The 25,008-nt window shown below is 45.7% G+C and overlaps 1 protein-coding gene across 3 annotated transcripts in view; it reads left to right on the top strand.

The window, feature by feature from the left end:
• UBE3B (ubiquitin protein ligase E3B) overlaps positions 1-25,008 on the top strand; it is a 554,003-nt gene that overhangs the window by 188,387 nt on the left and 340,608 nt on the right. For all 3 annotated transcript variants that reach the window (XM_078667365.1, XM_078667367.1, XM_078667366.1), the window contains 5 exons: positions 1,178-1,263; positions 3,740-3,822; positions 8,148-8,253; positions 11,961-12,081; positions 13,634-13,811. In XM_078667365.1, the coding sequence (XP_078523491.1) occupies positions 1,178-1,263; positions 3,740-3,822; positions 8,148-8,253; positions 11,961-12,081; positions 13,634-13,811 (574 nt within the window). The remainder of the gene's footprint in view (positions 1-1,177; positions 1,264-3,739; positions 3,823-8,147; positions 8,254-11,960; positions 12,082-13,633; positions 13,812-25,008) is intronic.

The following is a 25,008-nucleotide window of genomic DNA, read 5'->3' as shown; positions in this document are numbered from 1 at the left end:
TTAGGCTTATCAGAGGATTGTGTTAAGCATTTATTGCACACACAGAGTCAGTAAGTGAGGCACACACTCAATAAAGAAATCTGACGACAATTTATTAAAATAACAAAGATTTGTATATGAATTTAGACACTAAAATCATCTTAATCGGGTAAGTACTTTTTAAGATAGTTATTTCTCAAGACTGAGAAAATGTACTGTATTGTGTTTTTAAAGCTACAATATTAGCATTATGGGAGAAAAGCATATACAGCATCCGGTCACTTAGCAGCGACTAACAGGACTATTCTTCAGGACTTAAGGTAATTATGGGGTAAGGTCCAAAGCAGCACCAACAGATCACCTCGGTCGTCTCGTGTTCATTTCAGGCTGACCAACCTAGACGTGTGTCCAGCCAGGCAGTGCAATATTTCTCCTGCATAGCTGATTTCCTGCCTGTCCTGGTGCCAGTTGTCCTGGTGCCAAATGGGCCTCAGGGCAGGGGGTGGTATCCTCTAGGTCTGGGGGAAACCAGGCTCGCATATCAAAAGTGGTGTGCTCTTTCTAGCTCCCTGCCTTGACATGCGAATTTACTAGCCATACAGTTGGAGGAGGTGTAAACACCTCCTGCCAGAGCAGACATTGTTTCTGACCTCCGAGTGCAGACCTCTCATCTCCAATGGGTTCAGAAACGTGTCTGTAGTGGCTGGCTGGACAGGACCCATCAGCTAGCATACTAGAGGACCAGTGAGGTTCTGGCGGTACCTCTAAGGTACCCTCTGTTTCCATGTATTAGGAAATCCATCACTTGAATCATTGTGGGGTTATTAATACGAGGTGTTTGATAGTAAACACCATAGGTTTCAGTGAAGCCATTACGTAGCTGGGTAACTCGTTTTGACCAGTGCCCAATACATACCTTAAAATGGCTTGCCTGCAAGCCCTTTTATTAGAAAGAAACTGAAAGATATGGCATCTTACTGGGACGATTTCCAGCCACTATTAGAAAAGGAATATTATTAATAAAAATTGCAGTTTTATTAGATGTTTTTCTTCCCAAAACCACTTGCATGTTTTGTAACATGCACATCTTTTATGTTTGGCGTATGCTCTTGCTAATGTTACAGTGGAAATAACACAAAATAGCTGTATTTACTCATTTAAGTACTAATGTTTAATAACATTAATTTCTTTATGGCAGGAGAAACCCTGAGACCTGCCATGAACCACATATGTGCAAATATTATGGGACATCTTAACCAAAAGGGATTTTATTCTGTGCTTCAGGTTTGTGATAAATTGCAATTAATCATACATTTTGTTGCATGATAACATTTCCGTCATCATTTTTGAGGTTTTTGTTCGATTTTTGGGATAATGCTTCTATTTTATATCACAGTAAACTGGGAAGAAGTGAAAATAAATGTATGTGAAAATACATATGTGTGTGTGTGTATATATATATATATGTGCGTGTATCTCCTTTTCAGACTCACTCCTTCATTGCTCCCTCTTATAACAAATAAGATAGAGGGAATATTTGTTACCTCCTTTGCTGTACTCTTGATTCGTTTGCGGTACCAGGTTAGTAGCAAGTGGCAGAGAACAACATAGGGCACTAATAGCATTAGGCACTGAGCGCCTTATACTATGTTGATAATCTGAATATCACACCTATTTTGATGCATCTAGCTTGCTGCTAGTTCCTAAATGCATACATGTGCATTTCCCACACAAAATATGGGTTCCCCAGTAGCGGTGTTTAGGGTGGATAAAAATCATCAACCCCATTCTCTCTCCTAACACCTTCAGAGCAGGTCTTGTGACAGAAGATATTTCAACACTGTGTGGCCTGCATTTGGGCTAGAGATATGTACCTTCCTCAGGGGTCCTCCGGCCAGACAGTGATCTATGAAGCACCAATGGCCGATCACCTCAACATTGGACCACTCCCAACAGAATCTAAAGTGAAGGGCCTAGTGCCATTCAGCAATGTAGAGTACGCTTAACTCCCTGTTTGTGTTGATCTGAATGCAATACTGGCTGCAACTTTCTCCTTCTTCCCTCCCTACTAAAGGTGTACATGCATGTTGCATCTTCTTTATTATCCTTAGTTCCACTTGGATTGCCTCAGCCGGGAAAAGAAACAGGTTTAGGTAGAACAATTATCTGGACCCAGGCAAGTTAGCTACATGAATTCCTAAGATAGTCACTCTCAGTTGGATTACCAGGCAGTTAATGGTTGAAGGGCTTCAGGCAAAGTGTGACTTCTTTCCCTTTTAATTGTTTTCATCTTTAAAAAACAAAATGGCCAAACAGAAACCAACTCTCCTTACAAACTATTTGTGAATACTAACATGCCTGATTTTTGGGGTGTTCATCACATTTTACTTGACCAAACTTCCTAGAATACTTGGTTTTTGTACCCTAGTCCGTACATTCACAAACAGGAGCATTTCCATGTCCTAGTAGATTGTTCTTATTCCTATGTCTACCTGTAAACGTCTACTAATCATGATTCTGCAAATCTGTAAATTTCCGACTGCACTCCAGAGTTTGTGCATATATGTTTATTTACTTGCACAATACGTATTGTGAATCAGCATTATTCTACGAACATGGTAAGAACAGATAAAAAATAACATTTCCAGGACTGCTTCAACCCTTTGTAACGCCAAACCAATGTATGTACCTTTTTTACTCCACTTCTTTTTCAGAACTTCTAATTCCTGAGTTAGGGCACTCACCACAAACAATTATTTCTCCTTTACTTTTTGTCTTTTCTGTTTTTGCTCTTGTTGGCTCTGTTGATTTTGATACCTACCCTGTAGATTGCAAGAAGGGACAACTTTAGAAAGGTTGGCTTTGTATAAGCCTATCTAATGCATAATCTTTTAAGGGCAAGCAGTGTAGCTGGCGCAAGTGCACTGAACCCCATGAACCTGAACAACTATTAATGTTGACTTTATAGACACCACACGTTATTTCTGTGTAAACCAACATTTTTTTCTAAAAACATTTTTTCTTTTCTTAACAACTGAAACATTTTTCTGGATCCTAGGAGTTGGTCAAGGCCTTAAACATGTCCCTTACATTAATTCCTCCTGCATTTAATGCCATAAGTAATTCTGTGTTGTTTTGTACAGCACCATTTTGTTGCCTTGAAATCACTTCCTAGCTCTTTCACATCTGTCAGGTGTATATAACTCTGTAGCAGGAAAGATTATTTATTATTATTATTTATAGGTTTGTATAGCGCTATGAATAAACTCCCGAAGGAGTATCTCCGCGCTTTTGACACCAGGGATAGAGGAAAGATAGCTGGAAAGGTCAAGCAAACAAAATACTTGCTGCTTGACTCAAATGTTCTGGGGACAGGCCAAATCTGTATCAAACATAGCCATAATAATATGGGTGAGTGCCAACTAACTCCAAATGATGGAGTTTCCAGGGAGACAGAAGGTAAGGAGAGGAGGAGGGCAGTTTGTGAGCAGAAGCTGCAAGCCAAATGATGTATGCTTTATGCAGTAAGTCAATTGTACACAGCCATATGGGTTCCCCAGTGAGTCCCCTATCTCACATACATTAGATGTTGCTACTTATGTATTGAAGCGATTAAAATGCATGCTCCTTTATCTGTTGGCCCCTGATGAGTGCTAATACTTCTAAAAATACCTTTAAAGTTGATATTTAATGTATCTGTTAGTAAGAAGGTTCTTGACCAGGAAATGCTGCTAATATCAAGTGTACATTTTCTTTGCAGATTTTGTTAACAAACGGCTTGGCCAGATCGAGGCCATCCCTATCAAAAGGCACTTTAACAGCAATCCTTTCTCTTGCTTTGCGGTAAGACACTCAATACACAAAGGTGGTGACACAGAGCTATATGTTTCCCAGATGCATGTATATGTAAAATACATAGAAGATAGTCTTTACTATTGCCTTGTGTGCCTCAGTTCAAATCAAATCAAGGATATTTATTAAGCGCACGTATCACCCGGAGGTCTCACGGTGCTCATGGACAACTCTGATTTGTCAGCTAGCCAGTCAGATGTTACTGGCTGATCGAACAGCCACATTTTTAACTCCCTACGGAAACAATGATGATTAATAACAGTGCGTAAATGAGAGGGTCGTTTATTCTAAAGGGAAGGCGCCAGGAAGGAGAATCATCTCCCACCATTTTTTACAGTATGAACTCTGAGAGGCATAAGAAGAGATTTATTACTGGACCTCAATGACCTGCAAGGCAGGTACCAGCTAAGTCGATTTACTAAATAGCTATGGCCTCTGCCATACACACTTGTGTGGTAAGCAGAGGGTCTTGAAGCTGGTCCGCTTCCTCACAGGGAGCCAATGAAGATGTTTTAGACTTGGTGCTGGTGGAGGCCTGGACGGGAGATTTAGCACCAGCCTCTCTGCTGTATTCTGCAGAATCTGCAGCCTATAAAGAAGTTCTTCATTGATTGATTGATGTCAACAGGGCATTTCTGTAATCCATATGGCTGATTATCAGTCCCTGGACAAGTGGTTTCCTGGCTTCTATTGGGATCCACTTGAATACTTTACGCAGACTGCGCAAAATGCCAAAACAGGTACCTATTATATGGTTAACCTGGTTCTTCATTGATAATTTGTCATCAATTAGGTTTGCTAGGTTCCGTACCGCTTGTCTGGGAACTGGGCAAGAACGAGGTTAGGAGGCCACCTGTCATTTGACCAGTACTCATGCGCCTTACCAAAGAGTATTACCTCGGTCTTGTCAAGTTGCAAATGATTCATTCTCATTCATCTGTTGACATGGGACATGCAGTTTATGAAGCGTTTTTTGGTGTCCATGGGATCTGGGCCAAGGGTGATCAGTATCTGAGTATCATTGGTGTATGACACAACGTCAAAGCCATATGATCTGTACACCCTTGCCAGAGGAGTTACATAAAGATTAAAGAACGTAGGGCTCAAAATAGAGCCCTGCGGTACACTCATTCTTACTGGCCGACTGCATGAAACCTTGTCACCGATCTGCACTGCGGTGGTTCGGTCAGTTAAGTAGCTCTTGAGCCACGTCAAAACCTTCCCTCTGACACCAATCTCCCAGAGCCGACGTTCTAAAATGCTGTGGGAGATGGTGTCGAAGGTTGCTGATAAATCCAACAGGACAAGGATAGATGATTGTCCTTTATCCAATGTCAATTTGATGTTGTCAGGGATTTCCACCAGCACTGTTTTAGTGCTGTGGGCAGCCCTAAAGCCTGACTGTGAAGGGTCCAGTAATCCGTGAGTTTCAAGGTGAGTCACGAGTTGTTGATTAGTGAAAGACTCAAGTACCTTCCCAAAATAAGGAAGCAACGAGATTGAACGATAGCTGGTCAAGAGTTTAGGGTCGGCTGTGGGTTTTTTCAAAATTGGCCTGACTCTGACGGCCTTCCATATTACTGGGACCACTGATTGTGACAATGACCTATTGAACAGGTTGGTGAGATTGTCAAGAATCAGAGGGACAATGGTGGAAAGGAATCGAGGTGGCATCAGGTCCACTGGTGAGCCAGATATAAGTTTTAACAGGGCTCTTGCCACGTCCTCCGAGTTACACTAAACAAACTCTTCTAAAATAGTCAGTAGGATCAGGGAGATCAATTTCCCGGCAATTTATAGCTTCGGGAGGTGGGAAGGAGCTATGATTTGCAGAGATCTTTTCCTCAAAGAAATTAGAGAGGGAATCAATCCAATCTTTTGCGGCGGGGGCACATATCTGAGCAGGAGGCATAGAAAATTCTTTTAGAATTTTATAAAGCTCCTTGTTGGAGTTTGCAGCCATTTCAATCCAGTTTAGAAGAAAATGTTTTTTGTTTGTCTAATATTTCCCATATAGCTACGGTGGATACATTTGTATTTTTCGTAATCCACTGAGTGTTTACTTTTCCGCCATTTCCGTTCCGCAATTCTACATGAGAGCTTTTCTGTTTTCAATTGCTCGGTGAACCAGGGGGCTGTTCTGGGTTTAAAATTAACCCTAGTAAAAGGGGCAATCTTGTTTAGTGTTTCTGTAATTGCTTCCTCAAAGGAAGTGGCTACCTGATTTATGCTAGCCTTATGACACGCAGAGGGAAGGCTGAAATGGGTTGAAAAGGAGTTAGGGGTGACTTTCCGCCAATTGCCCTTGAGGGCACAAGGGCAATTGCTTCATTAGATGGCTTGAACCATGTATTTGTCTCCAGCTGCACTCTTTGGAGATGTTGATTCAAACAATTAAACACAATTTAAACACAGCACGGTTTGCAGTGCCTTTGCGGTTGTTGTTTGGAGCTTAGCCTGATATTTGTTTTTTTGTTTTATTAAAACTTCTCTACAACTAGTCTACAATTTGGTAGAAGTGTCAGTCCATTTCCTGAGTGACAATTGTAATGGAAATGAACTTGTTTTACAGTAACTTTCGTTCTCCCTTTGAATTGTACTCTCCAGATATCCATGCTCTTTGAACAATAGTGACAAACTTGTACAGAACCAGCCAATGTTTTCCAGCAAACAGTCCCATTTAATGCCTCGTGGTGCAAGCATACCTCAGCACCGTGCTTTTCCTCTCAGAACTGTACAGAAAAGTTTTGATTAGTGTGACAATAGGATAGTAGGTCATTTCAATTCAAGGAGCTTACTAATCATGTGTAACTTTGCAACTTGTCTTGCCTTTTCTTGTCATGTTCTGCTTCAAGCAACACTCTTTAATAGAGCTCTAGTGAGTGAAACCTGGAGGGGTAATACATTGGAAAGCTACACAGTGGTTAACAGGGTGGTCTGCAATGCAGCCATTCTAAATTGAACTTAAATCTGGAAGAGCCTGTTAAGACAATAATGCTTGCAGAAAATGTGAAGTGAAAACCAGGTTGTAGATCTACAGCACTCTACAATAGACTTGTGTTAAAAATATCGTATCAATCGGGTGCAGGTATATAAGGAATGAGTTATAAGACCAATGTGTTTGGACTTTACATGTATTAGAGGCTCTTAACATTTCTCTTAAACAGTGAGTAACTAACAATCTTTAAGCCCTTCTTAAAGTTTGTAGCAGAAACTATTTCAAGCCTGTCTGACATATTTCTGAAGTTTGGTTTCTGTCAAGTATGTAAAAGGCCTAGGAAAAAGAAGGTAGAAGTATCTGCTAATTTAAACAGTTGTCCAGCACAATACACACAAAGATATGTCCGGAGGGCCACCCCTTTGTAGCGGAAATCCATGATATCCTCTTCAGCTAAGAGAATATGCAACGTAAAGCTGGGCTGGAAAGTAGGGATGAAGATAATTAATGTGCTAAGCCTTTGACTTCTGATCTCGTCATGAGGTTGCGATCAATGAGATACAAAGTGATTCACTTAAAGTCTGGTTCTAAATTATTCTTGAAGCAGGAAGGCATTGTGTTCTCCTTGTAGGATATTTATATATGTCTGGAGGCAGTGAGGAGTTGCCCTGGAGTTTCTGTTTTGGACCTCATAATTCTACTAATAAAGACGAGGGGGAGCAAATGAGATATCAACTAGAATCCTAAAAGATAATCTAACTGGAATTGTTAATTTGGTAATATGTTTGATGATCCACAGCTCAGAATGATATCACAGGTTTCAGTGGTGAGCATTATGGACTACCATCCCTCAGAGATCCAGGAGTTGTGATCTCTGGCTTTGATCTCAGCTTGAGATCGGGTCTATGTCCTACTGTACTACTAGACTATTCGAACACCCTGGTGCTGAGCCCTTACTATTATGGAGTCATTAATTAATGTGGACCATAGACAGTCTCCTATTCCCTTTTAAATGGTAACATTATTAGTCTATAGAAAAAAGTCAAATGAATGTACTGCACATGTGATAAATCTTCCTCAATGCAATTTAAAACCGTATACACACTCCTCTAAGATTTGGATTCTTAAAGAAACTTTTATAGAGGTGGGATAAGGCCAAATTAATGTTGCACCAGCATTATATTCTTAATCCAGCAACCTCTCCTGTTGATTGACTTGGTCAATACAATCCCAGTAATGGACTATGAATTGTGATGTACTTTTTTAAAAATTGGAAATAAAATAGGTAGGAAAGTCTGGATATATCCAAACATATTTGCTGTGTTATTAGATTGTTGTGAAAAATGATTTTTCAATTTTGTTGTTTCTTACTTTATAGTCCTGTGGTTGCTGCCTCATTTTCAGACAATCTGCTTCGCTCATTCTTGATCCACATAATGTCTGTTCCTGCTATTGTTACCCATCTTGCCACTTTAACCCCTGAGGTAAGTCTTTTCCTTAGTATCACATACCCGAATTTGGTGCTGAATGGTATATACTATTGGTTAACTATTCCATTTACAGGTGCATTAAAAAAAGCTCTTCACCACCTGCAACCATTTTTATAAGATCATCCCAATGATTGCATTAATTTAGCAGGTGTTACATTAAACAACTGATTTGGACTCTAGTGTGTATGCGCTTTACTACATGTTTGTATAATCATTCACAGACGTAGAGTTTGCAAATTTTTAGGTCTGATGTTAGCCATTGCCATATGTTTTTAGTAAGTGTGTGTGTGTGTGTGTGTGTATGTGTATATATATATATATATCTATATCTATATATCTCGCGCTCACACAGTCTTTCCTTCCCTTCCCTCACGGTCGGGTGCTTTGTAGCGCGGTGACGGACACCGCGCGGATTCCCAAAATCCACAGCTCAAAAATATAGCACCAGCACTTACAGGAATGTAATACCCCAATATTTTATTGGGTTCTTCCTGTCTCACATGACCATATGTAATATATTCACTGAAAAAAACAAAGGTTAAAAAGGACGTTATACTTGGGTAAAAATGGCAGTTAAAACGTACTGTTTTGAACAAACAAAACCACTGATCTTCAACAATTTATAGTTATTTCAAGTAACTATAGCTTATGCCATAAAGTAATTGTAACTTAGGCTCCCGTCATGCACAGTGTTGTCATCAATAATGTCATTTCAGATGTTGCAGCCAAGTTATCAGTGATGTCATAGAACATGTCACGAGTGATGTACTTTGGGAGGGAATTAGCACTACATGGCAACGGTGCAAGCTGTAATTATTTCCGGGTACAAGGTATGGTTACCTGCGATAACTAGAACTTGGGAATTTTAGTGGTTTTGTTCATACAAAACGGTATGTTATATCTGACCTTTTCACCTAACTATAAGTCCTTTTAATCTTTTTTTTTCAGTGAATTGTTAGGGTTTTATTAACGTAAATAAATATTTGTTTAACATGCATACCGTCAACCTCATGCTGCGCACAGCCGTTGGGGTGGGGTTGGCTGCAGGGCCTGGCCTGTGGCCAAGCCTTGTGTCTAACTCCCCATGGGCAACCAACCCACAGCACATGACCAATAATTATAATGAAATGTATATTTCAGTAGGCACACAGTGCAATGTTTAATAAAAGTGATTGTCATAAAAAAGAAATAAAAATGTGTTTTGAAAAATGTATCAACGTCCCTTTACTTCTTTTATTTTTGTAGTATTTTTAAAGTTACAAAGTGCAGTCATATAACCCAACATAAGGGATCCTCTGCACTACAGCTGAAGAGCATACAGCTCCAGCTAGGAGTGTTTTAAATAAATATGGCAAGCTCTCCTGGGGTCATGGATTTAATGACCACAGAGACGTACTGTTTGTTTTTATGTTGCTGGGGGTCAGCTTGGTGGTTGCCCCTTCAAGAGACAGTGCCAACCTAAAAAAAAAAAGAATACAAATAAATAAATTAAAGAGCCCTCTCATTGCATAATGGAGTCTCCATGCAAGGAGCAGTGAGTAATAAATATTTATTTATTTATTCATTTTTGAATATATATATTATGGGTGATCCAGTGCCCACCCAGGACACCCACATGGCCCAGCAGTGCTTGCCTTTAAAAAAAAACTAGGGGTTACCAGTGCCCTCCCAGAGCTCCACAAGGCATTTTATTATGGTGGCCATGGGAGAGCTCCAGGGCCCCCGTTGTCCCCGCAGCCCCGCCGGCTGCCTGCAAGTGGCCCCTTTGGCCGCACAGGAGCCAGCAATGTTTTCTTCTTTTTAATTGGGCTCCAGGGCACCCCGCAGCAATACTCATGTTGTGGCAGCAGGGGGGAACCCAAAGGTCTCCACAACCCTGCCGGCTCCTCTCCCTGCATCCATCCGAGGTACAGCAGGAGCCGACATTGCTCTCCCCTGTGCGAGCAACTTTCTTTTGCTTCTGCCAGGCGGAAGCAATTCTTAAGTTTCCCTGCCCTCTACAGTGTCGGCAGGGAGAAACCTATGTGCTCCCACCCGGCAGGAGCAGCTTCTCTTCCTGCCAGTTCAGAGCACATAACTGTTTTCCTCTCACACCACAATAGAGCGGGCCCCAGGCGTGGGGTCCCCTGAGCCGTAGAATGGCTCTGGGAGGAGGGTGCATACCCCCACCCCTTTAACTACTTATCGCTCCAGGTCATTGGGTTTGGCTCCCCCATCCCTTTTAAATAAAGTCTCGTTCCCAGGGATGGTGGTCTCCAGTGCCTCAAGCCTATGGAAAAGTGAATGGAAAAAACTTGTTTTGGGAGCACCCCTTTTCTCGCTTGATGGATCACCCTGAAACTGGAGCTTAGGTGGCTACAACATTTTAAGGACAGTTTTGTGAAGAATGGTCAAACGCCGCCAAAGTTATAAGCAGACCAAAAAATGTTTCCTGTGTCAACCCAATCATAGCTTCCTAGTGGCGACTGCCACTATATTTCTAGACATATATGTATGCCCCGTCTTATTTGTCCGACTTAGCCATACCTTATGAGCCGAACAGGACCCTACGCTCTATGGGAATGGGGCTGCTTAAAACCTCGCGCATAAAAAAAGCCAGGATGGGTGGCAAGTCCTTCCGCACCCTTGCGGCTAGGAAATGGAATGCCCTCCCTGCATCCATCAGATTAGAACAAAATGAGGCTTCTTTCAGGAAGCTGCTGAAAACTCATTTATTTACTCTATAATGTACAGCTTCTCTGATCTCTGGCCAAGACTTTTCTCTCCACACAGCGCGGGGACACGCCGGGAGGCGTCACCAGGCGCTTTATAAGCCCCTTTAATAATAATAAATATCTATTATGGAATCAATTATACATAGCTACGTTAACTGAATGATGCTATTCCCAGAATAAAAAATGTAAATTATTCAGCTGATATCAAATGATTAACTGTGGACATTTATGCAAATATTGCAACATGCGTCTAAATAGTAAACCAGGTGCAGGACCATTGGTTAAAGGTAGAGGACTAGAGGAAAAGTGTACTAAGAGCTGGTTTTCAAAACCAACCAGAAATGTAAGAGTCCCCACTCAAGCACAGACACTTCATAAAAATAAGCAGCCATAATCTAACCTTTGTATATCAGCAAACCCCATCTACCCACCCCTTGTGCCTGAATGATCCATGAAAGAATATTTAATTGCTTAGGCTCAGTGGGATACCAGGCAGTGTCTGATTTAAAAGTGTGGAGTATTCTGAAGTATGACAATAGGTATAGGCTGGATATCTCACTCAGATTCCAGACGTCTTCAATGGATATAAACTTCCCATACCACAGGTGTGTAAGACTATATTGTGTAGGTAATGTTATTCTTCTTTTGAAGCTGGAAGAAATGTAATTACTTGGATTCTGTGTGGGAGATCTTACCTATACAGACATGTGAAGTTTGTGTGTGAAGTGAAGGTTACAGCATAGAACCTTTTCGCTTCAGAGGCTGTTTTGATCCCCTATCATCCAAGAATGTTTACAGATACCTATTTCTGTAAAAACACTTACAGGCATGTTTTAGGCCAAAGAACTGTGTAATCCAGTTCCTGGTTTTGCTACATTTCATACAATTTGCATTATACCCCTTTTTTCCACATATGCTATGCATTTGTGTAACAAATAGTCAGTTTGACCTCTACACCAGACATTTACTTTTTGTGTTTACTTTCAGCGCCTGTCTGTAATAGAATCCCATGAACTTTTTCGTAAGTTTATTATATTTCTCAGCCATGAAGAGCAGTGCAGCGAAGTGTGTACCTGTTTAGAAGGAAGCCATACTCTCTGTTTGTTAGGTGAGTGACTAATGTTTAAAGTCTTTCACATATCTTAGCGAAGTGTGCAACTGTTTAGAAGGATGCCATGCTCTCTGTTTGTTAGGTAAGTAATGTTTAAAATCTTTCAGATATCTCCAGAGCATTGTATTATGTGCACAGTTTGTAATAGGCCTTGCAGTGTCTAACTGCTGCATCTAACTTTTTGAGAACTTCTCCAAGTTTTCCTTTGCAGTTTAGCACATACAAACTTGGACATTTCTAAACTTACTCTTAAAAGCTTCATTGCGGGGAGCAGGTAAAAATATTGTTTTGACAAAGCTAGAGGTAAAATATTACCCATGTTAAGTTTATTGCATATTGCTTTGTCTTGTTGTCCTCCCATATATCGTAACATTTCATGTATCACATGCAGGACTGGAAAATAGCATATCTTTAAAAATGCTATGAATTCATTTTTTTGTGAGAGACACCAGCACTAGCTTCCTTGCATTGCCGGAGTGCCTCACCAGTCTTCCCAGCCGAATTATTTTTTACAGTTATCAGCAGGGTGGAGGAAAGGGCTACTCTTGAATCTTCTTTCTTAATTCTGTCCATTCTTGGGTGTTTTCTTTTGCATCATTGTTTTTATTTGGACTGGCTTCCAAAACAACTTAATTGGTGATGTTAAAGGTTGGACTGGTACCTCTTTATCATTGTCTTTTTAAAAGGATTCCACCCATTGTACTTGGGTTTAAAGGATTTGGGTTCTGGTGCTATACCAATTTCATCATTGTCTATTTGTACTGAAGCCAGGCTTTCCACTCCTTTTCTGAAGTCCTCACCACCTATTCTTGGGGTACACACTAGGAGCGGTTGCACCTTCATGAAATTCTTGGTGGTAAAACTCCCACCTACAAGACTTGTGGGTCAAATAGCATGGGCAGTATCTGATAACCTGTTCAAACCTTTAAAAGTTATTATGGTATTTTAGAGATGTGTTCCTGCTCTGAAGATGACCGAACAAGGCCAAACAACTCAGGAGTCAAATCCAAAAGGAAGGTTGATAGGCCGTCTGCCAAATCAATTCCATCTGAGATCATAACACAACTCCAATGCTGCAGCAGTTCTGTTATGGTGTTTCCTATGTCCGTTTTGGTGAAACAGTCAACCCCAAACTATCCAAGCCTCTCAAAGTTTGTTTACAATAACTACAGTGAGAACTGTCTTTAAATGTCACAGAGAAAGACCATGCAGATGATGAACAACTGATCATATTTTGAGATGACAACCTCCCAAACGTAAAGGGAGAGGTATGTCCCTTACAGAGTCTCTTTTGTATACAATGTTGTTGACCCTGTCCTCAATCTTGGACCATATTTTCTTATTTTTCTTTCTTTCAGTGGATTGTGTTTTTGTTTTCTGTTGTAATGTATTTCCTGAATTTCTGTATCTTTGTGGGAAATGTACAAAAAGACAGAAATGTCCTTCGTTCTAGTTGTACTTTGTTGCTTTAAAACATATAACTAACATATTTGTTTTGAGAATTAGAGATATTACCTTTCTAATTTTTCCTTTGTGATCGTCTGTGTAGGTAATCTAATTGAATTGGGCAACATGACAGAAAAAACACTAGAAGAAGAAACCAATCTTTTTGTGAGTGTGCTTATTCATATGCTCGGCTACTGCCAGAGGTATGTTTCCCAGAAAAAATCAAACCTTACCCACTGGCATCCTGTGCTTGGATGGTTCTCACAGACTGTTGATTATGGGTAAGTAGATATTCAATTGAAGACATCTTGTGGGTTTTTTCAAGTTTCGAATATGGTCAAGTGTAAGGTGTTAAAATAATGCAGTGCTCACTGTAATACTTTCTACCTTGGCACCCCAGAATCTAATATCTGGTAGCAAGAAGCTTAATTTATATTAACTCTGATTTTTTAGACTCTATAACATGAACTCAGACAGTTGGAAGCCTTTGGCAATGCAACATTTAAGAGTGCCCGTGCCTGATTAGCTGTAATTTGGATCATGCTTAGTGATATGAATGGATTACTAACGCCTGTGGTCAAATTCTGTGTTCTTGAGTTTAAGGCTTACTCTGCTATGTTAACATTGTTACTGAGACCTAAAATCCGTCCATCTCACAGTCACTGAAGACTGGAGTGGACCCCCTGGACAGCAGGTATGCCCCAATTCTCCCGGTAACTTGAGGGGGGACTAGGGGGGTGCCGGTGAAGGCATTCTGTCATCTCACAGTCACTGAAGACTGGCGTGGACCCCCTGGACAGCCGGCATGCCTTGGTTCTCCCTGTGACTTGGGGGGGACCGGTGAAGGCATTCGAGCTCCTCCTGAGGTGGCACCGGTGGGCTGGCCGGATCAGCGTCTGCCTGCTTTGAGTACTGTGTGCGCTGAGACGAAGTGCCAGGGTTGGCTGCTGGGGGCGGCGCCGAGTCGCTGAACGTGGCGGAGCTGGTGGCAGAGTTTACGATCGGCACAGAATAGAGCCCTGGTGGGCAAAAGACGGCGTGGGTCACCGGAGGGAGCCGAGGACACGGCCACGGGGCCTAGGGCAGGGCCTGGCGCTGCTGAAATCCTGCTTTCCGCGGTATCCGTTGATCTGCCGGTCCTTGCGATGATCAGCCCTGCGCCCCCCTCGGGTTATAGACGGCGCTAGAGACAACTAAGATGCAGTGCTGCTGGGTGTGGACCTGCGCCTCCCCTGTTGCACAAAGAGAGGTGATCCGGGAGCAGGGAGAGGGGGCAGAAGCAAGAGCCTCACTCGTGGTTGGACCTGTACGTGGCCCACAGGGCTTAATCAGTAGGCCCAGAACTTAGCTGGTCCCCGAGGGCCCAGCCGGCCAAACTACCAAAGAGATCCAGGGAGATCAAGCTGAGGCCCTTAAAAACCTGGTGAGGGGGAGCGTAAATGTCCGCAACCTACGGGAAGGACTCGCCTGGGGGCAGTCTTCCAGCCCGGCCTTGGTGAGTGGGCAGAGTCAGACCGTGACCCCAACGAGATCGGCTCTGACGAGACCAGGGCGGAACTGTTCGGCCCGATTGTTGGATCAGCCAGGATTAGGGAGCAGATCGCAAGGCGACCTTAAGGGGACAGAGAAAGTGAGGCGCACCCCATAGAAACAACTACAGCGGATAACAGGGGCTCTGCCCTGGTCTGGCACGACGAGAGTAGACACAAGACCAGTTAACTCTGGAAGACCTAAGATGGAGGCTCCGCTGTTGGCACATACGCAATAACCCCTCAAACACGCCTGGATCACAGTGGACAAAGAATCCGGGGGGCCACAAGAATACAAGTGAAGAGGAAATGGTGAAGCTCAAAGGACAGGCTGGCACGCAATCCAAACTTTCTGGTAGATACTTTATCAGAAGATTCCTCACTCATTCCACTCTCCTCCCTATCTTGAAGGATGGTCATAAGCCGTTTCAAATGGTCCTAATTTTATTGTCCTGCACAAAGTCACCTTAATAAGGTTCCAAGTATTTGTTTCAATGTTGTCCTCTTCCTACCTCCTCATTGGCATGGTAAAATGGTGGAAAACTGACGTCGGATAGTCATTGGGGGCATTTTATGGCTTCACTGGTGTTGCTTCTGGTGTTGATGTGCAGCAGGTGTCTCCTACCGGTGTGGGAGAGCTGTATAAAGCATCAGGATCCAGCCTGTGCCTTGGGATATTCAAAACGATACAGCGGCACAGTTCCATACCTGTCTCCGTCAGGTGGGGGAATGGATGTCTTCGAATTGTTTGAAGTTGAATGCTAGTAAGACTGAAGTCTTACTTTTTGGCAACCACACCAACTTTTGGACCCCTGTTCTGTGGCCCACAGAATTAGGGTTGCTTCCCAATCCAAAAAAATAAGGTCAAAAACTTGGAGGTGACGTTTGACTCGATGCTCTCCTTCGAGGGCCACGTCAATCAGGTGACATCTGCCTCCTTCTACACCTTAAAAATACTGACAAAGATTCTTCCATTCATCCCAGTTAAGTTGAGGTAATTCGTGGTTTCGGCTCTTGTATTATCTAGAGCAGATTACTGTAATGGTCTCTATATGAACCTTCGTATAAAAAGCTTCAATAATTTGCAGATAGTGCAAAACACTGCAGCGCGTTTATTGCTGGATATCCCGAAACATAAATCGGCCTCCACATCGCTCAAATTGCTTCACTGGTTGCCAGTGGAAAGGCGGATTGAGTAATAGGCTCTCTGCATTGCGTTCAAAGCCACACATGATAAAGGGCCAGCATTCTTCAAACAGAATCTGTTGCCTTATGTTCCTGCCCGCCAGCTTCGCTCAGCATGCTCTCACAACCTGGTAGTTCCAAGGTTTAAAAAGTGCGCCTGGGGTGGCAGGAGCTTTCTGGTAGGCACAACCAAACTTTGGAATTCTCTTCCGGGGCGACTAAAGGAAGAAACTCACCTGTTGCCATTCAGGAAGGCATTAAAGACATGGCAATCTTTGAGGCTGTTTTGTATTGGTCCAGTATGTCTTGTGCTGAGCAAGCGCCATGGTACCCTTGGGGGAATGTTTGCACTCTATAAATTTCAATTTAATTTCATTTCAAAAGGTGAGGAATCTGCAGGTCGATAGAGTATTCAGAAGAAAGATCTTGAGCGAAGGCAAGTCGTTTTTATCCTTCAGAATAAAATTTGGTTACTCTGATCTTGTGACTCTGCACTTGCTTATACCCACTAAGCCAAGGGGTCTCCAACCTTTTCTGTAGCGAGAGCTACTTTTGATCAACGAAAATCATCATGATGTACTGAAGGCTAAGCAACTTGCAAATTGCTACCAGACACCCCTCCGCCCAGCTTCATTGACTTTAAGCCTAATGTCCACAGAGCAGTATACTATGGGTTTGAACAAAATACTTTGACTAGCGGTACTATGACAGGACTGCCATGTGTGTCAGTGAGAGCGTGGTCTATGAGGAGGCATAAACATGTCTGTATATGAATAGGATATATTTGTATGTGTGACTGAGAGTGTGAGAGAGTGCCTCTTATGACATGGTTAGTCCCCACTTATTGCCTGGAAATGGATTTGGTTTTGATTGTAGTGCACAGGGTAGTTGCCAACCACGTCCCATTTACTAGTGCTACTTCCCTAAAACGATTCCACAATTGGCCATTCAGACCCCTGTAAGTCCCTAGTAAATGGTACCTGGGTACCTAGGGCATTGGTACTGAAGAGAGTCCCATTGGGACCCCTTACCTAAGCCATGCAGGCTTGCACTGAAGCATGCATGGCCTGGTGCAGACAAAACTACAGTTGACATGGCGCACATGCCATACCAGCTAGCACTGCCTAAGGTATATGTAAGGCACCCTTCTAGCTGGCCTTCCAGCCCTATGCCAGGGTGTACTATACCACAGGTGTGGGCATATCTGCATGAGCAGATATGCCCCTACAATATTTAAGTCCATTCTTGGATATTTTAAGTGCCAGGGAAGACATAGAGACCAGATAGGCTGGAAATTCGACAACTCTAAATCCCCTGCACCATGATGGCTTCTTTAAACCCAGGAGCTTTTTGGTACCAAACTACTCCACTCAATAAACCCACACCTATGACAGCGTGGTATTTATTGAAACATGTATTAAGAGGCCACCTCTGAGGTGCCCCCTGAAAACCTACCACACCTGGTATGGCCACTTACTGGCTTTAGGCAGCCTGTCACTACCAGACATGTTTCTGGACTGCTGGTCAAGAACCTCTGCTCTCTGGGACCAGAAACAAAGCACATCCTGGGCGGAGGTGCCACACCTCCTCCCCCAGGATGGGCACAATGCTCCAGAGGGAAGCTTCAAAGGCCTGCCGCTTTGTAATGCAACCCCCAGCCTCTGCTGCTAGCAGCAGATGGCAGCCCCCGGTTTACACCACCCACGTAGGGTGGGAAAACCCGTGGGAAAAGCTAGGAAGAATAGGAGGTGGTCCTACCTCTTCCAACTTCACCCCTAAGGTGAAGGAGGTGAGGTTAAGCACACCTTTCAGTCTCCGTCATCTTGTAGATGGGGAGACTTCTCCAATCAGCTCTAGGACTATGACCCCTCCCACAGGAGAGCGGCATAATTTAGGGTTTAGTCACCCCAGGTAAGATGCCCATTGGCCCTACCTGACACTCCCTTAAAACCCTCCTAAATTTAGTAGTTAGGTGGCTCCCCAGACCCTGAAACCAGTTCCTGCCGACCTAAGAAGAACAAGCATTTGCAATGCAATAGGTCTCGCATTTACGCAAGTTTGAGCTATTGGCATTGTAAATGCCAATGCCTTTTATTTATGTTTTGGTTTTTAAAACATAAGTAAAAGGCATTGTCATTCACAATGCCAATAGCTTCAACTCACGTAAATGAGAGACCTATTCATTGCAAATGCTTGTTTCATCCCAGCTACTTGGCGCTGCCCTGCATGGGAATTCGTACCTGGAGAATGACAATGCTGTCCAGAACTGCCCATTCCTTCCTGACTTCAGTGACGTTGCATGGCCTCCACGTTTACCCTTACTTTATCAGTACCACAGAATCAGTACTTCAAGGTTATTGTTTGCCCAAATATTCTTCTGCGGGACAGTTCCATAGATTTACAACACAGTCAGTAAATCAAGGCCATTACACTACAAGTCTTTGCTCATAGACAGGACCACAGGAATAACGCAATATTGTGATTGTGGCCGCCCGCGTTCTCGGAGTAGTTACTTATTTTCCACACTTACCCCATGATTCAGATCTTCTGTACCACTTGCAAACATTGATTGTAGCTCAGATGGATCAAAAGAGGCTTTAAAAAGCATCAGCCGTGGTCCCCCGGGGGGACAGACGCATTGCAAAGATTAACTGTCACCATCTTGTTGCGGACGGCTGTATTCAGGTGTTAGAGGAGAAACGTTTGCCCTGACAGTACTAGTGTGTTGTAAAATGACAAAATAGCAAAATATTGTGACAGAATGTGCCATATTACGCTGCATCATTGCACCTCTTCTGTGTCTGATTACGTTTGTATCTCTCCAGTCCCTGCAGCACCTGTTCTGACCTGGGCCTCAGGCTCTACAACGGCTTGCTGATCTGGTTCTCTGGCTCTAGATTGGCTCTGCTGGCCTGGTTCTCTGGCTCTAGAGTGACTTTGCTGACCTGGTGCTCTGGCTCTAGCGCGGCTCTGCTGACCTGGTTCTCCTGCTCTAGAGCGGCTCTGCTGACCCAGGTCTCTGGCTCTACAGCAGCTCTGCTGACCTGGTTCTCTGTCTCTACAGCAGCTCTGCTGGCCTGGCTCTATGGCTCTAGAGCGGCACTGCTGACCTGGTTGTCATTCTAGAGCAGCTCTGCTGACCCATTTCTCTGGCTCTAGAGTGGCTCTGCGGACCTAGCTCTATGGCTCTACAGCAGCTCCGCTGACCTGGTTCTCTGGCTCTAGAGTAGCTCTGCTGAGCTGGTTCTCTGGCTCTACAGCAGCTCTGCTGACCTGGGTCTCCCGCTCTACAGCAGCTCTGCTGACCTGGTTCTCCGGCTCTACAGCGGCTCTCCTGACCTGGTTCTCTGGTTCTACAGCAGCTCTGCTGACCTGGTACTCTGGCTCTACAGCAGCTCTGATGACCTGGTTCTCAGGCTCTACAACGGCCCTGATGACCTGGTTCTCTGGCTCTACAATGGCTCTGCTGACCTGGTTCTCTGGCTCTAGAGTGGCTCTGCTGGCCTGGTTCTCTGGCTCTAGAGCGGTTCTACTGACCTGGTTCTCTGGCTCTGCTGACCCGGTATTCTGGCTCTAGAGTGGCTCTGCCGACCTGGTTCTGTGGCTCAACAACAGCTCTGCTGACCTGGTTCTCTGGCTCTAGAACAGCTCCGCTGACCTGGTTCTCTGGCTCGACTGCAGCTCAGCTGACCTGGTTCTCTTGCTCGACAGACCTGGTTCTCTGGCTCTAGAGCGGCTCTGCTCTGCTGACCTGGTACTCTTGCTCTGCACTGGCTCTGTTGGCCTGGTTCTCTGGCTCTGCAACGGCCTGCTGACCTGGTTGTCTGGCTCTATAGCACCTCTGCTGGCCTGGTTCTCTGGCTCTAGAGCAGCCCTGCTTGCCTGGTTCTCTGGCTCTAGAGCGGCTCTGCTGACCTGGTTCTCCGGCTCTACAGCGGCTCTCCTGAACTGGTTCTCTGGTTCTACAGCAGCTCTGCTGACCTGGTACTGTGGCTTGACAGCAGCTCTGATGACCTGGTTCTCTGGCTCTACAATGGCTCTGCTGACCTGGTTCTCTGGCTCTAGAGTGGCTCTGCTGGCCTGGTTCAATGGCTCTAGAGCGGTTCTACTGACCTGGTTCTCTGGCTCTGCTGACCCGGTTCTCTGGCTCTAGAGCGGCTCTGCCGACCTGGTTCTGTGGCTCTACAACAGCTCTGCTGACCTGGTTCTCTGGCTCTAGAACAGCTCCACTGATGTGGTTCTCTGGCTCGACTGCGGCTCAGCTGACCTGGTTCTCTGGCTCGACAGACCTGGTTCTCTGGCTCTAGAGCGGCTCTGCTCTGCTGACCTGGTACTCTGGCTCTGCACTGGCTCTGCTGACCTGGTTCTCTCGCTCTGCAACAGCCTGCTGACCTGGTTGTCTGGCTCTATAGCACCTCTGCTGGCCTGGTTCTCTGGCTGTAGAGCAGCTCTGCTGACCTGGTTCTCTGCCTCTACAGCGGCTCTGCTGAGCTGGTTCTCTGACTCTAGTGCGGCTCCGCTGACCTGGTTCTCTGGCTCTCCAGCTGCTCTGCTGACCTGGTTCTCAGGCTCTACAGCAGCTCTGCTGACCTGTTTCTTTGGCTCTACAATGGCTATGCTGACCTGGTGCTCTGGCTCTACAGCAGCTCTGCTGACCTGGTTCTCTGGCTCTACACACTCTGCTAACCTGGTTCTCTGACTCTACAGCAGCTCTGCTGACCTGGTTCTCTGGCTCTACAGCGGCTCTGCTGACCTGGTTCTCTGGCTCTGCAACGGCTATGCTGACCTGGTGCTCTGGCTCTACAGCAGCTCTGCTGACCTGGTTCTCTGGCTCTACAATGGCTATGCTGACCTGGTGCTCTGGCTCTACAGCAGCTCTGCTGACCTGGTTCTCTGGATCTACAAACTCTGCTGACCTGGTTCTCTAACTCTACAGCAGCTCTGCTGACCTGGTTCTCTGGCTCTACAGCGGCTCTGCTGACCTGGTTCTCTGGCTCTGCAACCGCTCTGCTGATCTGGTTGTCTGGCTCTACAGCAGCTCTGCTGACCTGGTTCCGTGGCTCTACAATGGCTATGCTGACCTGGTGCTCTGGCTCTACAGCAGCTCTGCTGACCTGGTTCTTTGGCTCTACACACACTGCTGACCTGGTTCTCTGACTCTACAGCAGCTCTGCTGACCTGGTTCTCTGGCTCTACAGCGGCTCTGCTGACCTGGTTCTCTGGCTCTGCAATGGCTCTGCTGACCTGGTTCTCTGGCTCTACAGCAGCTCTGATGACCTGGTTTTCTGGTTCTACAGCGGCTCTGCTGACCTGGTTCTCTGACTCTACAGCAGCTCTGCTGACCTGGTTCTCTGGCTCTACAGCGGCTCTGCTGACCTGGTTCTCTGGCTCTGCAACGGCTATGCTGACCTGGTGCTCTGGCTCTACAGCAGCTCTGCTGACCTGGTTCTCTGGCTCTACAATGGCTATGCTGACCTGGTGCTCTGGCTCTACAGCAGCTCTGCTGACCTGGTTCTCTGGATCTACACACTCTGCTGACCTGGTTCTCTAACTCTACAGCAGCTCTGCTGACCTGGTTCTCTGGCTCTACAGCGGCTCTGCTGACCTGGTTCTCTGGCTCTGCAACCGCTCTGCTGATCTGGTTGTCTGGCTCTACAGCAGCTCTGCTGACCTGGTTCCGTGGCTCTACAATGGCTATGCTGACCTGGTGCTCTGGCTCTACAGCAGCTCTGCTGACCTGGTTCTTTGGCTCTACACACACTGCTGACCTGGTTCTCTGACTCTACAGCAGCTCTGCTGACCTGGTTCTCTGGCTCTGCAACGGCTCTGCTGACCTGGTTGTCTGGCTCTACAGCAGCTCTGATGACCTGGTTTTCTGGTTCTACAGCGGCTCTGCTGACCTGGTTCTCTGGCTCTACAGCAGCTCTGCTGACCTGGTTCTCTGGCTCTAAAGCTGCTCTGCTGACCTGGTTCTCTGGCTCTACGCCAGGTTGCTGACCTGGTTCTCTGGCTCTAGAGTGGGTCTGCTGACCTGGTTCTCTGGCTCTAAAGTGGCTCTGCTGAACTGGTTCCCTTGCTCTACAGCAGCTCTGCTGACCTGGTTCTCTGGCTCTACAGCGGCTCTGCTGGCCTGGTTTTCTGGCTCTGCAACGGTTCTGCTGACCTGGTTCTCTGGCTCTACAGCAGCTCTGCTGACCTGGTGCTCTGGCTCTACAGCTGCTTTGCTGACCAGGTTCTCTGGCTCTACACCTGCTCTGCTGACCTGGTTCTCTGGATTTACAGCAGCTTGCTGACCTGGTTCTCTGGCTCTAGAAGGGCTCTGCTGACCTGGTTTTCTGGCTCTACAGCAGCTCTGCTGACTTGGTCCTCTGGCTCTTCAGCCGCTCTGCTGACCTGTTCTCTGGCTCTACAGCGGCTCTGCTGACCTGGTTCTCTGGCACTACAGCAGCTCTGCTGACCTGGTTCTCTGGCTCTACAGCAGCTCTGCTGACCTGGTTCTCAGGCTCTACGGCCGCCCTCTAAAACCCCGAATACAAATACCAGGCATGCTGTCGCCAATGTGAAAAAATATAGTGCTTTCGGACTAATGAAGGAGACAGTGTAACGCCGGAAGTAAAAGATCCAGTCCTGAAGGGCGGTCCCAAAATGAGACCACGTGGTAACAAGGAGGGACTAAGAAGCCTCATTATCAATTGGAAGCCAGCATTTACCATGGATGATGACGCCAGCCAATGAAAAATATCCGCGGGGCTTCCACACCACTTCTAAAACATACCCTAATACAGCATGCCCCGCAAAGCGAGCAGCCCATTCGCTGCAATGCTAGGCTTGACCTAAAAAGGACGAAGAAGACGCTGTGCAGAAGAAGACTGAAGATGCCTACTGACTTGCCGCTGCCCTCCAGGCCTGTCTGCAGCCCTCAAAAATTCTGCAAACAAACCACGCCTGTCCAGCAGTCCGAAACCTCTACAGCCCTTGGGAGGACTGCCTGCCTTCTCACCCCTCTCTTGAAAGTCTGGTGGTGCAGGCTTCTTGTTCGAAGCAATCTACAGGGGCCTTTTCGCAGGCCCTCGCAGACAGGGATTCCAAGAAGTTGGAGCAATCTGTGAAAAAGGTCTTTTTTTCAGGTAGTATGGCATTGAAGTCTATCAATGCCACTGGTCTCTTGGGCAGGTATATTCATGCCTTAATGGACTCTGCGAAACAGCTTCTTCCTAAGTTGTCTGAGGAGGACAGGGGAAATCTGAGTGGGGTGTTGGTGGAGGCTCAAGCTGCTGCTCGCCAGATTAGCCAATCTGGTCTGGATGCAGCGGATTCTGTTGCCAGAGTAATGGGTTCATCCATTGAGACAAGGAGGCACGCATAGTTTAGGTCTTCTGGGTTCTCTCCGGACGTGCAGGCTGCTCTTACTGATTTGCCAATTGATGGGTCCAAGCTTTTTGGTGAAAAGGCGGACTCTGCCCTGCAAAGATTTAAGGACAGTAAGGCAACGGCAGGGTCTTTGAGTCTGCAGACTCAGAGAAGAGGCTATGGATATAAACAATACCATGGCTTTGGGAGGTCTTCCTTTCGTGGGTCCAGACCTCTTCAGCAACAGCAGCAGAACCCCTTGTATAAGAGCTACAGGGGTAAAGGCAGGGGTCGCCTTCGTGGAACTGGGCGTCAACCTACTTCCTCCTCCTCCACTACCCCCCCAACCCCTCCTGGTAATGCAGGAAAGCAGCCCTAGATCTGCCATCCTGGATCATGTGGGTCCCGTGGGAGGCTGGCTTACCCATTTTCTACACGATTGGAAATCAATCACTTCGTACCTTTGTGTTTTAGATCTGGTAGACAATGGGTACGCCCTTCCCTTCAGGGAATTTCCTCCTCCTTACCCTCCTTGCCAGGGGTTTTGCACGGAGGATCTTACCCTTTTACAGAAAGGTGCGATAGAGGTGGTTCTGGAGCAGGAAAGGGGTCAAGGTTGCTACTCCCGGTATTTCCTGATCCCCAAGAAGGATGGCAGGTTACGTCCTATCCCTGGACCTCAGAATCTTGAATCTGTTTCTCAAGCAGGAGAAGTTTAAGATGCTCACTCTAGCGCAGGTTCTTCAGGCGCTGCAACAAGAAGACTGGATGGTGTCTATCGACTTGCAGGATGCGTACTTCCATATCCCATCCTAAAGTCGCTCAGGAAGTATCTCCGGTGTACGGTTGGTTCCAACACTACCAGTTTGCCGTCCTTTCCGTTTGGTCTTACTACCGCACCTCGAGCCTTCACCAAGGTGATGGCAGTGGTGGCTGCCCATCTCAGGAGGTCAGGGATTCCAGTTCTACCCTACCTGGACGACTGGCTGTTGAAGGCACAGTCTCCAGAGATGGTGAGTCATCATCTGCAGGTTACAACCCAGTTGTTGTACAAGTTGGGTTTTTCGATAAATGTACCCAAGTCTCATCTGGTGCCCTCTCAGCGCAACCTGTTCATAGGGGCAGTACTAGATACCATTGTGTGTCGGGCATTCCCTCCTCCGCAAAGAATTCTCGACATTCAGGAAATGATTCCCTTGTTTTACATTGGAGCAGTTCTTCCTGTTCTGAAGGTCCTTCGCCTGCTCGGTCTGTTCGCTTACTGCATCCTGTTGGTCAACCATGCACGCTGGCAGCTGAGGGCGCTCCAGTGGTGTCTCCGCAGGCAGTGGTATCAACACAACGGAGATCTCAGGGAGTCAGTCAGGATCTCCAGAGAAGCTGCAGCGTATCTGTCCTGGTGAAGAGTGGAGGG

Source organism: Lissotriton helveticus, chromosome 11 (genome assembly GCF_964261635.1).
Source record: "Lissotriton helveticus chromosome 11, aLisHel1.1, whole genome shotgun sequence".
Classification (NCBI taxonomy): domain Eukaryota; kingdom Metazoa; phylum Chordata; class Amphibia; order Caudata; family Salamandridae; genus Lissotriton; species Lissotriton helveticus.
The sequence above is the reverse complement of the archived record's forward strand: the minus strand, read 5'-3'. Positions and strand labels throughout refer to the sequence as shown.